We start from the raw sequence: 17,372 nt of genomic DNA, 5'->3' as shown, positions 1-17,372 counted from the left end.
TTCTGACTTATTTTGGCTAGCATAATCCCTTCCTGGCTCCATCCATTTGCTACAAATGGCATGAGTTTGTCTTTTTTGATCACTGAGTAGTATTTCACTGTGTATATATACACCATATCCTCTTTTTTTTTTTTTAAAGATTATTTATACAAGCACTGGGTACAGTCAGAAGCACGGGAGGGTGAGAGAATTCGCCAGAGCAGGGAGCAGAGCAGGCAGAAGGACCGAAGTACACTGCTGAGGGGAGCAGCGGGCGGCAGGAGAGTTCTGTGAGCCATGTGGGACCCTCCTCCGGTGGCCGGGGAGCAGCCGGGGATCAAACTGGCGCTGCAGAGGCTGCGGGCAGCTTCGCAAGCCAGCGCTCAACCGCTGCGCCACCGGGGAGGCCCACACCATATCCTCTTGATCCATTCATCTGTTTTGGGGCATTTAGTTTGTTTCCATATCTTGGCTATAGTAAATAGTGCTGCAATAAACATAGAAGTACAGGTTTCCTTTAGAATTTGTGTTTTGTTTTCTTTAGGTAGATTCCTAGGAGTGGAATTGTAAGATCACAAGATAGATCCATTTTCAGTATTTTAGGGCCCTCCACACAGCTTTTCATAGTGGCTGGAAAGTCTGCATTTCCACTAGTTGTATAAGAGGGTTCCTTTTTCTCTACATCCTTGCCAGCATTTGCTGTTTCTCACAGGTGTGAGTGGTATCTGGTGGTTTTGATTTGTGTTTTCCTGGTAATTAGTGATGTTGAACATCTTTTCATAGGCCTGTTGGCCATTTGCCTTTCTTCTTTGGAGAAGTGCCTTTTTTAGCTCTTCTACCCATTTTTTGACTTTTTGCTGAGTTTTGTAAGCTCTTTGTAGAACTTTGATATCAGTCCCTTATCAGTTGTATGGTGTGCAAATATTTTCTCCCATTCTGTGGGATGTCTCTTTGTTTTGATTACTGTCTCTCTTGCTGTTCAGCAGCTTTTTAGTTTAATGTAGTCCAGCTGCTTATCTTCTCCTTTTCCTTGCTTCTGGAGAAGAATGCTCAAAGATATTTCTGAGGTTTATGTCATGGAGTGTTTTGCCTATATATCTATGATTTCAGGTCTTTAAGTCTTTTATCCATTTTGAGTTGATTTTTGTGTATAATATGAAATAGTAATCAGATTTCATTCTTTTGCTTGTGTCAGTCCAGTTTTACCAGCATCATTTATTGAAGAGTCTTTCCTTGTTCCAGTGTATATTCTTTGCTCCTCTGACATAGATTAGTTGACAATATATGTGTGGCTTTATATGTGGACTTTCAGTTTAGTTCAATTGGTTTATGTGTCTGGTTCCCAGTACCATGCTATTTTTTTTATTATGGTTTTGTAGTATAGTTTGAAGTCAGAGTATAATACCTCTGTTCTTCCCCCTTTTAGGCAGAAGAGCTTTGACTCTGAGTGTTTTTGTGATTCCATATGAACTTCATCAATACTTGTTCCATTGCTTGGAAGTATGCCATTGAGTTTTTTTTTTTTTTAAAGAGGCATGTGTTTTTATTTATTTATTCGTTTGTTTTGTTTATACATGCACTGGGTACAGTCAGAAGTGCTGGAGGGTGAGAGAATTCACCAGAGCCAGAGCGGGGAGCAGAGCAGGCAGAAGGACGGAAGTACACTGCTGAGGGGAGCAGCGGGGCGGCAGGGGAGGTCTGCGCGCCATGTGGGACCCTCCTCCTGTGGCCGGGGAGCAGCCGGGGATCGAACCCGCGCCTCAGAGGCTGCGGGCAGCTTCGCAACCCAGCGCTCAACCGCTGCGCCACCGGGGAGGCCCGCCATTGAAATTTTTGTTGGAATTAAATCGAATCTATAAATTGCTTTTGGTAGGATGGGCATTTTGATAATGTTAATTCTTTTGATCCTGGAGCAGGAGATCTCTTTCCATTTCTTTGTGTCATTAAATATACACTTGTATGTTAATATTTATTGCAGCTTTATTCCCAGTAACCAAAATGTGGAAGTAATATAAGTATTCATGAAGAGAAGATAGGTATACAAAATGTGCTGTAGGCAAAAAAGAAAAAAAGAAAGTTATTCAGCAATAAAAATGAATGAAATTCGGATACCTTCTAAAATAGGGATGAACCCTGCAAACAGTTTGTTAAGTTAGATAAAACAATATATATTCCATGATCCCACTTAAATGGGCAAATTCATACAGACAGAAAGCAGTAGACTTAGAGGTAAGGGGAAAGTGAAGTTATCGTTTAATGGTACAACTTCTGTGTATAGCAATTTAAGAATATTGTAGATGTAATTAATGCCATCAAATCATACATTTAAAGACGTTTAAAATTGTAATTTGATGTGTGTATGTTACCACAATAAAGCAATATTTTTAATTTTTAACAAGATATTTGATATTATATAAAAAAAGTAAGAATTATCTTACAAATCACTAAAGGTGAAAGATTTTAATGAGGAAAAAAAGACAAAACTAAATTTGCCTTTCATAATAGCTAAATAAATAAATGCAAATTAGGACTATTACACAACATTCTTCAGTTGTTAAAATCTTTCACACATAGGGACACTTTTCTTCTGGTTGCATTGAATTAGTAATAACATTTCTGGAGGGAAGTTTGACTATGTTTATGTCAAGTCTCTTTAAACCTGTAATGTACTTTTAGGAATCTGCCCTGATTTTATATATTATGAGTTTATTTACCAAAACATTTTTCATTTCAGTGGAAAATAAAACCCACTTAAATAAATAATGGGAACCAGGGACTATCACAGGGACTATTTCTCCCTTAAAAATTATAGTTTTGAAAAATGTGCATGGAGGATATGTGAACAACAGATAGTTTTTTACAATGAACATTTACCTTTCATTATTAAAGAACAGAAGGTGGAGAAGTAGAACTTTCTAGGGAAGACTTGGCTTTGATGAACTTAGCTCTGAAGAGGAGTTAGAAACTGAAATTAGAAGCAAAATGTCATAAAAAGAAAAAAAATATTCAAGATGTTTTTATGTTACAGGGAAGAAGTAAATAAAGAACAAAAAGTGTTTTGGTCATTGTAAATGTTGAAAATAGTTTAGAGAGCCTTCATAAGTCTCAGAGCCAGATAATACTGTCTTGCATAAAATCTCTACAAGCTTACTTGTCTTTGACTATATAGAAAGGAAGAGAGAAAGATGAGTGGGAATGTAAAGAAAATACACTTGGTCTTTGAGGATGCTTAGTCATTGAGGTTAGCCTTTGGGGAACTTTGTTGGCAGGGGTTGATTGATGACATTAAATCATATATATTCCTAATTGTTTCTTTGTCTTTTTCCCTTACATTGAGGATATGGCTAATACTTTGTCCAGCTAGATATTTAGTAATGATACTACTTTTGTATCAATGCAGCTGATGATCATAGTTTTGAAAGCAGTAAACTTTATTATTTAATTTTTTTTTTTTTTTTTTTTTTGTATTTAAGGGAGGAAAAGACTGAACAATTGTTGGATTGTAAACAAGAAGTTGAGCAAATGGAAATAGAACTCAAAAGGCTGCAACAAGAGGTTTGTGCCTGGAGTTTTTACTATATGGGACTATATAGTAATTGGAAATTCATTTTTCTCCTTACAGTTTATAACTTTTACTTTCATATTTTATATAAATAAATGAGATTACTCAGGCTTAAAAAGATAGCGATGACTTGTTTAATATTTTTCTGTTCAAAAATGCCTGAGCCAAAACTAGAAATAAAGGTCTTTGAACTTACTTTCTTCTATACCAGTGCTGTGCAAATTTTGCTAAGAGCATGATTGGACTGAGGAAATCCAAGTTTCTTTTTTCATGTACTTCTGTGAACTTGAAAGGTGAAACAACCTTACTGTAAACTGTATTGCTTGTGTATGTATTCGAGTCTGTGCTCTCTGACTATGCGTTACATTAACATATATGACAAATTTTTTAAAATTTTTACTTTCCTTTTTTTTAAACTAGTTTATATTCATGCATACAAGAACCGGGGTACAGGCCAGATGTGCTGGAGGGTGAGAGGATTCACCAGAGACAGAGAGGGCCATAGAATAGGCAGACCGACTGAAATATACTACTTAGGGGAGCAGCGGGTGAGACAGGAGAGATCTGCTGTGCCATGTGGGTATCTCCCTGGCCAGCTGGGATTGAATCCGGCTGCAGTGGACTGCTCCACAGTGCTGTGCTCAACCTCCTGCACTCAACTTTCTGCGCTCAACTTCCTGTGCCACTAGGGAGGCCCAAAAATTTTCACTTTTTTCATAATATGTAAGATGAAACATTTCACTTTCAAAAATTTCTTAATTTTGTTTTTCATCTTTGGGCAAGATTACTTAAGAATTCACTTATTTTAATCAGTCTGTAATATTTCATTTTCATTTGGAGGTATAGTGTATGAGGTCTCAGTAATCCGTAAATGGTAAGGATTGGAGTAAGGCTGGACAATTGTCTATAACTTACTTCCCCTAACCTGCCATTTCTAATACAAGGAGTGCTTCACTTTCAGGGTCATAAACTCAGGCCTTCCTAGATGAATAAGATTAGGAGCTAAACAATTTTTATTTCTAGATATGCTGTGGCTGCTATTTTAGTTTTTGGTAGTAGGGGTTTTTGTATGTATGACCCTCTGAAGCAGTGGTTCTCAATCTTTTTGGTCTTAAGTCTCTTTCCCTATGTTAGAAATTATTGAGGATTGTTTAATGTGGATTATATATACTGTTATTGACTGTACTAGAAACTAAAACTAAGAATTAAAAAATATCAATGAATTTTTTTTTAGTTTTCTGTCTTCATTTTTTAAATTTGTTTTTATTTTATATATTTTTTATATCATTCTTCCTTTTTGTACATTGTGTGCGTTCTCCTTTCAGGTGTAGTCCCTATATAATTCCCACCAATGGTTCACCTATGCACCATCACCATAGTCCCTTGTGCTCTTTCTTCCCCTGTTTTGATACCTCTCCCTCCCCCTCCCCTGCAGAGTATATTTGATTTATAGTTGACTGTTAATTTTGTTTTTTAATTTATTATAATTTTTTTTTCCTGATCCTTATTTAGTTACCCTGCAATCCTCCTATAAGTGAAACCATCTGATATTTCTTTTTCTTTCTGGCTTATTTCTGTGAGCATTGTCCCTCCTAGCTCCATTCATGTTGCAGTGAATGGCATTAGTTTATCTATTTTGATTGCTGGATAATACTCCATTGTGTATATTTACCATATCTTCTTGATCCAGTCATCTAATTTTTGGCATTTGTGTTGTTTCCATATCTTACCTATTATAAATAGTGCTGCAGTAAGCATAGGGGTGCAGGTATCCTTTTGAATTAATGTTTTTGTGTCCTCTGTGTAGATTCCTAGGAGTGGAATTGCTATATCATAATGTAGCTCCATTTTTAGTATTTGAGGAGCCTCTACACAACTTTCCATAATGGTTGGACCAGTTTGCATTCCTACCAACAGTGTAGGAGAATTCCTTTTTCTCCACATCCTTGCCAGCATTTGTTGTTGCCTTATTTGTTTTTTAAAGGTTTATTTATTTATTTATGTATTTATTTATATAAGAACTGGGGTACAGGTCAGAAGCACGGGAGGGTGAGAGAATTTACGAGACACAGAGCGGGGAGCAGAACAGGCAGATGGACTGAAGATACTGCTGAGGGGAGTGGCGGGCGAGGCAGGAGAGGTCAGCCACACCATGTGGGTTTCTCCCTGGCCAGCAGGGAATCAAGCCAGCGCTGCAGAGGCTGCGGATAGCTTCGCAGCACGGCATTCAACCAGTGCACCACTGGGGAGGCCCTGTTGCCTGGTTTTTTAATGTGTGCCATTCCCACTGGTGTAAGGTGATATCTCATTGTGCTTTTGATTTGCATTTCCTGATTATAAGTGATGTTGAACATTTTTTCATATATCTGTTGGCCATTTGCATTTCCTCTTTGGAGAAGAGTCTTTTTAGTTCTTATGCCCATTCTTTGACTGGATTGTTTATTTTGTTTTGTTTAGTCATGTGAGCTCTTTGTAGATCTTTGTGATCAGTCCCTTATCATTTGTATGATAGAAAATTTTCTCTCACTCAGTAGGGTATTTCTTTGTTTTGGTTAGTGTCTCTTTTGCTGTACAGAAGCTGAAAAACAAACTTTAATATATGTCCCCATTTAAAAAAAAAGCATGTAATTTATATACCATAAAATTCACACTGTTAAAGTATACAATTTGTTGTTTTTTTTTTTTCAGTAAATTTATCAAGTTGTGCAAGGAATATCAGTTTGAAAAATATTAAGAATAATAATATTTACTTACATTTAGAATATGAATTTGCTTTCCGATGCTCGTTCAGCAAGAATGTACCGAGATGAATTAGATGCACTTCGGGAGAAGGCAATCAGAGTTGATAAGCTTGAAAGTGAAGTCAGCCGATATAAAGAAAGACTACATGATATTGAATTCTACAAGGCAAGAGTTGAGGTACGTTGTATAATTTTAAACAAACTCATTACAATTTTTTTCTTTAAAAATATTAAATGATTTTTCAAAATGCATTTAAAAGGCAATTAATAAAATGTTGCCTTGAAGGGTTGAGCAAACCATAAATAACTTTGGGTATTTATCTTACTATATTGCTTAGACTTTTAGAAAGGGTTTTCATAACATTATTAATTTTATTGAACTCTGGGGGCTTTTCTTTCATTCCTTCACTTAACATCATAGGTAGGGCAGACTTGTGTCCTTTTCTCACAATCAAAGTATCACCACTAATTTCAAACTTGTTCCTTGACATTCAAGTAAAACGTATTTCTGATAGTTGCTTTACTCAGAATCCTGAATTAGAATCAATGAAGGATATATATGTAAACAAATTAGGAAAAAAAGTTTTCCTCCATGAAGGCTGCAGTTCATTATTACAGAAAGTTGATACTCAACGATTAAGACAGGAGGGTCAGCTGATCAACACAGCAGCAAAGAAACGCTTACTAGTAAGTTCTCCCATAAAAGCAAATAATAGGGAGAAAAAGCAGCAGGTCCTGGAGAGAACCAGCACACATAAGATAAACTGGCGATGCTTATGGGGGAAAAGCACAGTTCTGGAAGGATACTAGGAAACATCTCTGGCACCAACTAGTGATCAGACCAAAATCTTCAACTGCCTGATAGTTGGAAGTCAGGGATTCCATGATCACCCTCAGTCTCTTAGAGGGGGTGGGCCACGCAAACTGGTGAGAAAGGAAAGGAGGCATAGAGCAAGAGTACTGAAGGTCCCATGCGATAACCTGCATTCTGGAACTGTGAGCCGGGCGTGGGATCCGGGACTTGGGACATAACATAGCAGCGGGCACCACAAAGGGCATCACAGATCAGCACTCTTAAAGACACAGAAATAAAAAGAACCAAAAGAGAAAAGGAGAGAGAAGTACAAAGGAAAAGGAATGAGGAAACTCTTAGACAATTGTCAACCATGAAGAAAGGAAATACAAGAGTCATGGGAATTCCAGAAGGTGAGGAGAGAGACAAAGAAATTATGCCAGCGTTTTGGATCCTGGAACTAATTACCAGGATTCAGAATCCACACAACTGCAAGTCCAGCACCACGTGAGCATGGGGGAGACGGCACCCAGGGTGAGCAATAGCCCCTGTGTTAAGGTGCCTCCTCCCCACCTTGGTTTCCCAGAGAACTACTGTGAAAAAGCACAGGTCTGAAAGTGCAGGTCTCTGGCACCACCTAGTGGTCATACCAAAACCACCAAATACCTGATAGTTGGAAGTCAGGGACTCCAAGACTCCCTTCTGGAAATGAGTAAATCCAGATGGAGGGAACCCTCAGGGACAGCACCCAGCAACATAGCTACAGCATCAATACCCTGGTGGAGTTTTGGCCTAACAGTACTGGACTCAGTCTGGTAAACAGTTTCTGAAACCCCTGAAGGAGCACACCAAAGAGATACCTGCCAACCCAGTGGTACAATGCCCCAACACATAGAACTAATTAGAAAACAAACAGCAGGAAGAAGGAAGAATATAAATAACCAAGCAAGCCCTCAGGGGAAAGACACAGCACAGAAAGAAATTCAGTCACCAGAACGCAACAACAATGACATGGAAGAACTTATCAGCTTGCCAGATAGAGAATTTAAAATTGTCATGATTGAAAAACATAAAGAAGACAAAAGGAAAAGGATGAGATGAGAAAAATAATCATTGAACTGAAGAATGAAATTGAGTCCCTTAGGAAGGAAATGACAGTAACGCAATAGATTAAAAGATCAGTGGAGGAGCTAAAGCTCTGGGGAAAGCAATGAAAACAGAATTGATGAAATGGAAGAACAGATCAGCACTCTCAAAGACACAGAAGTAAAAAGAAACAAAAGAGAAAAGGAGAAAGAAGTACAAAGGAAAAGGAATGAGGAAACTCTTTGACAATTGTCAACCATGAAGAAAGGAAATTTGACAAGAGTTATGGGATTTCCAGAAGGTGAGGAGAGAGACAAAGAAATTATGCAAGGAGACAACTGAAGAAAACTTTCCAAGAATGAAAAAGGAGAATATAGAAATACAAGAAGTTGGAAGAACACCAAATTACCACAATGAAAAGAACACTACAGCAAGACACATAATAGTAAAGCTTGTAAGAGTCCAAGACAAGGAAAAAATAATGAAATTGGCAAGGGGGAAGAAAGAGATAACCTACAAAGAAATACCAATCAGGCTGACATCAGACCTCTGAAGAAACACTGAAGGCAAGAAAAGAATGGAGTAACATATTCAACAAACTTCAAGACAACAAATGTCAATCAAAAATACTTAACCCGGAAAAGCTCTCGTCCTATGAAGAAAAAATAAGGACCTTCTCAGATAAACAGAAACTCCAGAAATTCATTACAACCAAACCTTCACTCCAAAATTTTTTACAAGAAGTCTTAAAGTCAAAACCAACAGAGGAATGAATAAGAAGAACAGAATAAAGCAAGAAATAAAATCGCAAAAAGACAAACAAAATGGCAAATACAAATGCCAATGTATCAATAGTACTCTAAATGTACTAAACTCATCATTAAAAAGACACAGACTAGCAGGCTGGATTATAAAACAAAATTTAACCTTCTGCTGCCTCCAGGAAACACATTTAACTACAAAAGATAAACATACTGAAAATAAAAGGTTGGAAAACAATCCTACCAGCAAATAGACCAAAAAAGAAGGCAGGAACAGCTATATTTATATCAGATGAACTAGACTTCAAATTAAAAAAGGTAAAAAGAGACATAGATGGACATTACATTATGATCAAGGGGACAGTACATCAGGAGGATACAACATTCATTAACATATCTTCACCAAGTGAAGGAGCACCAAAATATATTAGACAATTACTATCAGCTCTGAAATCAGACATTAAAGAAAATACATATAATAGTAGGATACTTCAGCACACTACTCTTGCCAATGGACAGATTAACGAGACAACAAATAAAGACACTAGAGCCCTAAATAAAGACATAGGGTTCATGGGGTTAACAGACATCTGTAGGACACTGCACCCAAAAACATCTGAGTACACATTTTTTTGAAGTGCGCACAGATCATTCACCAGAATCAATCACATATTGGGCCACAAGACATGTCAACAGATACATTAAGATGAAAGTCATTCAACTATTTTCTCTGACCATAAAGGCATCAAACTAGAAATAAATCATGAAAACAGGGAACCCTCCCACTTCATGGAGATTGAAATCCACACTACTGGAAGACCACTGGAACAAAGAAGAGATCAAAGAAGAAATTAAAAAATATTTTGAGTTGAACGACAATGAAGACACCAATTTCCAGAATGTATGGGATGCAGCAAAAACGATAGTAGCAGGAAAATATATAGCAATATAGGCTCACATCAAGAAATAAGAAAGAACTCAAAAAAACATTCTAGCCTCACATTTCAAAGAATTAGAAAAAGAACAACAACAACAAAACCCCCTAAAACCCGTAGGCGAAAGGAAAAAATAAAAATCAAAGCAGGGATGAACAAAATAGAAATTAAAAAAAAAATCCTAAAGATCAATGAAACCAAAAATTGGTTCTTCGAAAAAATAGACAACCCTCTAGGCTCACAAAGAAAAAAAAAAAAATGGGACGAAACACATACAAATAGAATCATGAACAAAAGAGGAGAAATCACAACAGACTCGGTTGATATCAAAAGAATAATCAGAGATTTTTATGAACACTTACATGTAAACATAATCGACAATCTAGAAGAGCTGGACAAATTCCTAGAAAATACAATTATCCAAAGCCAGATGAAGAAGAAATGAAGTATCTAAACAGACCAATTACAAGCAGCAAAATTGAAGCAGTAATCAAAACACTCACGAGGGCCTTCCCGGTGGCACAGCGGTTGAGCGCTGGATTGTGAAGCTGCCCGCAGCCTCTGCAGTGCCGGTTCGATCCCCGGCTGCTTCCCAGCCACCGGAGGAGGGTCCCACATGGCACGCAGACCTCTCCTGCCGCCTGCTGCTCCCCTCAGCAGTATACTTTGGTCCTTCTGCCTGCTCTGCTTCCCGCTCTGGTTCTGGTGAATTCTCTCTCACCCTCCTGCGCTTCTGACTGTACACAGTGCTTGTATAATTAAATAAATAAATCTTTGAGAAAAAAAAAAAAAAACACTCACCAAAAACAAAAGCCCAGGCCCAGACGGCATCACAAATGAATTCTACCAAACATTCAGAAATTAATTAGTGCCTATCCTACACAAACTCTTTCAAAAAGTTGAAAAAGAAGGAATACTATCAAATACATTCAATGAAGCCAACATTACACTAATACCAAAACCAAAGACAACACACAAAAAAGAAAATTACAAGCCAGTCTCCCTAATGCAGACTGATGCAAAAATCCTCAACAGAATCCTTGCCAACAGGATCCAACAATGCATCAAAGGGATAATACACCACAATCAAATGGGATTTATCCTAGGGTCACAAAGATGGTTCAACTTATGAAAATTGATTAATATATACCAGCACATCCACAAAAAGAAAAATAAAAACCATATCATCATATCAATAGATCCTGAGAAAGCATTCAACAAAGTTCAACATCCATTTATGAAGAAGGCCCTTGAAATTCTTGGGATAAAAAGAACATACCTTAACATGATAAAAGACATGTACAACAAACCCACAGCCAGTCCACTCTCACCACTGCTCTTCAATATAATACTGGCAATCCTAGCCAGAGCAATAAGGCAAGAAAAACATACAAGGAATCCAACTAGGGAAAGGAGAAGTGAAACTATCACTATTTGCAGACGATATGATAATATGCATAGAGAACCCCAAAAACTCCACAGAAAAACTAATCAAAATAATCAACCAGTTTAGTAAAGAAGCAGTTTACAAAATCAACACACAAAGATCAGTAGTTTTCCTGTACACAATCAATCAATCTGAAGAAGAAGAAATCAAGAAAACCATCCCTTTTATAATTGAAAAAAAAATCAAATACTTGGGAATAAACCTAACAAAAGAGGTGAAGGGCCTATACAAAGAAAATTGTAAAATACTATTAAAAGAAATAGAAGAGACACAAAGAAATGAAAAGCCATCCCCAGCTCATGAATTAGAAGAATTAACAGTATTAAAATGGCCATCTTACCAAAAGCAATTTACAGATTCAATGCTATTCCCATAAAAATCTCAATTACATTCTTCAAAGAAATAGAAAAAATACTGATGAAATTCATATGGAACCACAAAAAGCCACGAAATGCCAAAGCCCTAGTGACCAAAACAAAGGAGAATGGAGGTATCGCACTTCCGAACTTCAAACTGTACTACAAAGTCATAATAATTAAAACTGTGGTACTGGAACAAAAATATACAGAACAATGGAATGGAATAGAAAGCCCAGAAATAAAGACATATGTATATGGAAAACTAATTTTTTTAAAGATTTATTTTATCTATTTATGTAAGCATGGGGTACAGTCAGAAGCATGGGAGGGTGAGAGAACCCACCAGAGCCAGAGTGGGGAACAGAACAGGTAGACTGACGAAACTCACTGCTGAGGGGAGCAGCGGGTGGCAGGAGAGGTCTGTCGCGCTATGTGGGACCCTCCCCAGCAGCCGGGGATTGAACCAGCACTTCAGAGGCTGCGGGCAGCTTCGCATCCCAGCACTCAACCACTGTGCCAGCACGGGAGGCCCTGGACAACTAGTTTTTGACAGAGGAACAAAGAATATGCAGTGGATCAAAGACAGTTTGTTTAATAAATGGTGCTGGGAAAACTGGGCCACCACATGCAAAAGAATGAAACTAGACCACTGCTTTTCACCATGCACAAAAATCAATACAAAATAGAAAAAAGATCTGGACCTGAAAACATGAAATATGTAGAAGAAAATATAGGGAAGACACAACAAAACATACATCTCAGTAACATCTTTAAGGACTCATCACCCATAGCAATGAAAGTCAAGGAAAAGATAAACACCTGGGATTACATCAAACTGAAAAGCTTCTGTACAACAAAGGAGACATTAACCAAAACAAAGAGACACCCCACTGATTGGGAAAAAATCTTGGCACTCCATACAGCTGATAAGGGACTGATCACAAAGATACACAAAGAACTCAGATGACTCAACAAGAACAAAGTAAACAAATGGGCAAGAAATGGGCAGAAGAACTTAAAAGACACTTCTCCAAAGAGAAAATGAAAATGGCCACTATGCATGTGAAAAAATGATGAACATCCCTTATAATCAGGGGGTGCAACTCAAAACCACAATGAGATACCACCTTATACCAGTGAGAATAGCACCTACCAGAAAAACTAGCAACAACAAATGTTGGTGAGGATGTGCAAAAGAAACTCTCCTACATTGCTGGTGGAAGTGCAAACTGTTCCAACCACTATGGACAGCTATATGGAGGTTCCTCAAACTGCTCAAAAATGGAGCTACCAATTGACCCAGCAATTCCACTCCTACGGATCTGCCTAAAGGACACAAAAAAATTGATTCAAAAGAATACCTGTGCCCCTTTGTTTATTGCAGCACTATTTATAATAGGTAAAACCTGGAAACAACCCAAATGCCCAAAACTAGACGACTAGATCAAGAAGATATGGTATATATACACAGTGGAATACTATTAAACAATCAGAAAAGATAAACTAATGCCATTCGCAGCAACATGGATGGAGCTAGAAGAAATTATGCTCAGTGAAATAAGTAAGAAGGAAAAAAAATATTGGGTGGTTTCACTTATAGGAGGAATATACAGAAACCAAAGAAGACATCAAGTGAAAAAAAACAGTAACAATAAAAAACAGAGACATTTTGCAGGGGAGGGAGAGGAAGAGGGGTTGGAGGGAGTGAGGGAGGAGCACAGGGGACTGTGGTGATGGTGCACAGGTGAATTGGTGGTGGAAATTCTGTGGGGACTACACCTAATGGGGGAAGCAAACATTGTTTAAAAATGAACACTGATATTTATATATATATATATATATATATATATATATAAATAAATAAAATTTTTAAAAAGTTGAATTTAACAAAGAATTTGGTAATCTGTAGACAAAAACACTGGGTGATTATTCTCGTATGGAATATAAAGAAACAAATCAAAGGAATAGGCAAAACTAAACCAAAGCATAGAAATCTAACTGTAGAACACATGCTTTCGTAAGGGGTGCAAAGGGATGAAGGGTGCCTAGTGGACTAGTGAAGGGTTACTGTTGCTTTGATGGTGAACATGATGTGCTAACATAAATCTGAAAAGATGTGCATCTATATTCCTAAATCATATACAGTTTTTAAACCATTATTACCTCAATAAAAACTAATACAATTTTTTTAAAAAGCAGAGTTAAAGTTGTGTGTAGGCATTTAATAATTGTGCATGTGTTTTCATTGTTACTTTTCTCTTGCCAGCATTAATGTTACAGATTTATGTAGCTGTTATGTAGCATTATTAAAGATGCTTATGTAAAATATTTATTGATAGAGCCTTGGTTTACGATTAATACTAGTCTTAGACCAAGTTTGGTGTTTTATTTTAAAATCCCCGAATTCTTCCCTTTGAAGTTATAATCTGATAGAAATATTTAAATCAATTCTGATTCTATGGAGATTCATATTAAATATCTGGAATATTTATCCTTGTGACTAAGCAATTTAAATTTACCCAAACAATTTCATGTAAATCATGGTAGTACTACTCATTCTAATATAAGTACTTAGTATTTTGTTTGTATAATTGCTTAAATTCTGGGATTGAAAGGGGGAAATGAGACCAAGCAGACATGAGCTATCCCTGTTACTCATTAGCATTATACTTGCTGATGTTGAGAAAGATAGCTTAATATCTTGTTTTACAGTAAAGAATTTTTACATTACAGAGCTTAAAAAAGTAATAGATGTTAACACATTTGTGATGAATAAAGTCTATTTGAAATATTTTTAGGAATTAAAAGAAGATAATCAAGTTTTATTAGAAACAAAAACCATGTTGGAAGACCAATTAGAAGGAACTCGAGCGCGTTCTGATAAATTACATGAATTAGAAAAAGAGAATTTACAACTGAAGGCTAAATTGCATGATATGGAGATGGTAAGTATTGTAAGGTAAATCAGTTACATGGACTTTAAGGAAAAATATCTAACTTGCATGCAGTTCCCCTTTAATGACAGAGATAGCTAGTATGCTTGAGGTTTTTTTTTTTTAAGAGTTATTTATTTATGCATACAAGAACTGGGGTTCAGGCCAGAGGCGTGGGGGGTCAGAGGATTCACCAGAGACAGAGCGAGGTAAAGAACAGGCAGACTGACTGAAATACACTGCTGAGGGGAGCAGCGGGTGAGTCAGGAGTGGTCTGCTGCACCATGTGGGTTGCTCCCTCGCCGGGGATCGAACTCATGCTGCACAGGCTGTGGATTGCTTCATAGGTTGTAGCTTAACCCCTTCGCCACCAGGGAGGCCCTAGTATGCTTGAGTTTTTAACAGAATAGCAAGCTAAGTAAATTAGAAACTTCCAATTTTATATATATACACACAGGAGTAGTAGAAATTCCTGTTTCTCTTATGTTTAGTATTAATTTCACCTTCTAATTTAAAAAAAGCCCTAATAAGTTATTATATAAACATGCTTATAAAATACAAAAATAAAGCAGTTTGCTAAAATTGAGCATTGGGTCAGAATTCTTTTGTTATATCACTGACCAATACGTTGCCTATGAGGAAGAGCTTTCACAGTTTCTCCAAAGATCACTCGAAAAGGATGTCACACTGATCAGTATAAAGACCATCAGTAATTATTATAGTAGCTGATTATTACCTTCAAAATGAAAATTTTAAGTATTCAAAGTTTACCTCATTCAGTTTCTGATAATAATTACATGTACTTGAAATCATACTGTTTCTTAGCTTTGTGTTTTCTCCCTATTTCTTGCCAATAAAAAAAAGGAACGTGATATGGATAGAAAAAAAATTGAAGAATTGATGGAAGAAAATATGACTTTGGAAATGGCACAGAAACAAAGTATGGATGAGTCATTACATCTTGGCTGGGAGCTGGAACAGATATCCAGAACTAGTGAAATTGCTGAAGGTATTCACAGATTGTTTTATTTAAATGGATAAATGAATTCAAAGTTGTATTTATGCATATGTTTCTGGATATTTTATTGCAATCCTTTAGTTTACTCAGTTGGAAATGTCTCAGAAAACCAGCTGTCTGTCTAAATTTTATAAGGTAATATGTATTTTCACTTCTTGCATCCTTTGCATGTTCTACAGTTCAACTTTTTGAGTATAGTGTTGGGTTGTTGGTAAAGTCATGGTGCATTTTTGCAACAGATGGCACTAGTTCACTTTTGGAAATATTTGAGGCATTCACATCTGTGTTATTGCTAGTCATTTAACAGTTGACAGTTCTAGCTTCATTCTAAAGAAAGGAATGATTTGGTTGAGTTTTGCAGATTTTATGAGTTTGAAGATGGAGGACCAAACCGCATTTTTGCCATATTTTAATGTTTTATTTTCGTAAAGGGAAGAACGTATGTCAAGCTTGTGAAAAGTTGCATAATATTTTCAGTTACAATGCTCTAGAACATCACTACCAGCGACGGCTCATGAAATTCCGTGCTGGTGATTTTGATCTCAATGATATTCCTTGGTCAGAGAGGCCCACCAAGCTTGATGATGACAAAAATAAAGGCATTGATCGTGTCAAACCTAGGTTACAAAACACGAGAGATTGCAGAAATATTGAAATTCCATCATTCAGATGTTCATGCCTAACCTGAAAAGGCTGAAATATGTAAGCAAGCTTGATATTTGGTTTCCTCATGAACTTAAAGATATTCATTTGACGGCGTATGTAAACATCAGCAATAGGCTCATTAAATGTGAGGAAAATGATCCCTTTTTTTGAAGTGACTGATAGATAGCTGGTGATGAGAAGGAGACTGTTTACTACAATGTGGTGCACAAATGGTCTTGGTCCCGACGTGATTTTTCGCCTCAAGGATATCACATGCAGATATTCATCAGAGGAAGGTTATGCTCTCAGTCTGGTGGGATTTTAAAGGTGCCATTTTTCCCGAGCTCCTGCCAAGGAACCAAGCAATCAATTAAGTGTGTATTGTCGGCAATTGGACAGTTTGAATGAAACATCATTCAGAAACATCCAGAGATGTTAACAAACATCGTTAATCGTAAGGGAGTCGTGTTACCTCATGATGATGCGAGACCACATGCAAGTTTGATCACCTGTCAGAAATTATTGGAGCTTGGATTGGATGTGTTGTCACATCCACCATACTTGCCTGACCTTGCACCATCAGACTTCCACTTGTTTTGTTTTCTTCAAAACTCCTTGCATGGTTGTAATGTTCAATTCAGATGAGGCTGTAAATCAGCACCTGGTTCAGTTTATCACCAATAAAGACAGGTCCTTCTATGAAATAGGAATTATGAAGCTCACTGAAAGATGGCAAAAGGTTGTCAAACAAAACAGGCAGTATATCATTGATTGATCTTTGTTCTCTTTATAAATAAATGGCCTTAGAAAAATAGCAAAAATGCGTCCTGACTTTTCCAACAGGATAATAGCCACTTTAATTAGTTGTTTAGAGACTGTTTCATGTTAATGTCACAAGAAGTTGAAACACGTTTATTTATTTGCTTGCAGAAATATAGCCATCTACTAAATATAAAAGTTCTATTAATGATCAGCATGTTCTTTGACTATAGTCAAACCAAAACAGTAAGTCAAAACAGTGGGAAGATTCTTAGGTGAGCTTACAGCCAGAATAAAGCAAGTTAATCATCTTCTTGAATACTTTTGTCAATATATAAAATCTCAATTTTATGA

General features: G+C 36.9%; 1 protein-coding gene across 1 annotated transcript in view; it reads left to right on the top strand.

Moving 5' to 3' along the window:
- The window catches only part of CCDC88A (coiled-coil domain containing 88A), a 154,918-nt gene that overhangs the window by 59,318 nt on the left and 78,228 nt on the right, over nt 1-17,372 (top strand). Inside the window, exons 9-12 of the mRNA XM_054687742.1 lie at nt 3,453-3,534; nt 6,302-6,460; nt 14,462-14,608; nt 15,461-15,605. Of these exons, the coding sequence (XP_054543717.1) occupies nt 3,453-3,534; nt 6,302-6,460; nt 14,462-14,608; nt 15,461-15,605 (533 nt within the window). The remainder of the gene's footprint in view (nt 1-3,452; nt 3,535-6,301; nt 6,461-14,461; nt 14,609-15,460; nt 15,606-17,372) is intronic.

This window comes from Talpa occidentalis, unplaced genomic scaffold, assembly GCF_014898055.3.
Source record: "Talpa occidentalis isolate TD23 unplaced genomic scaffold, MPIMG_talOcc4v2.1 talOcc4.5, whole genome shotgun sequence".
Taxonomy (NCBI): domain Eukaryota; kingdom Metazoa; phylum Chordata; class Mammalia; order Eulipotyphla; family Talpidae; genus Talpa; species Talpa occidentalis.
Note: the sequence above shows the minus strand (reverse complement) of the source record. Positions and strands in the feature narration are given on the sequence as shown.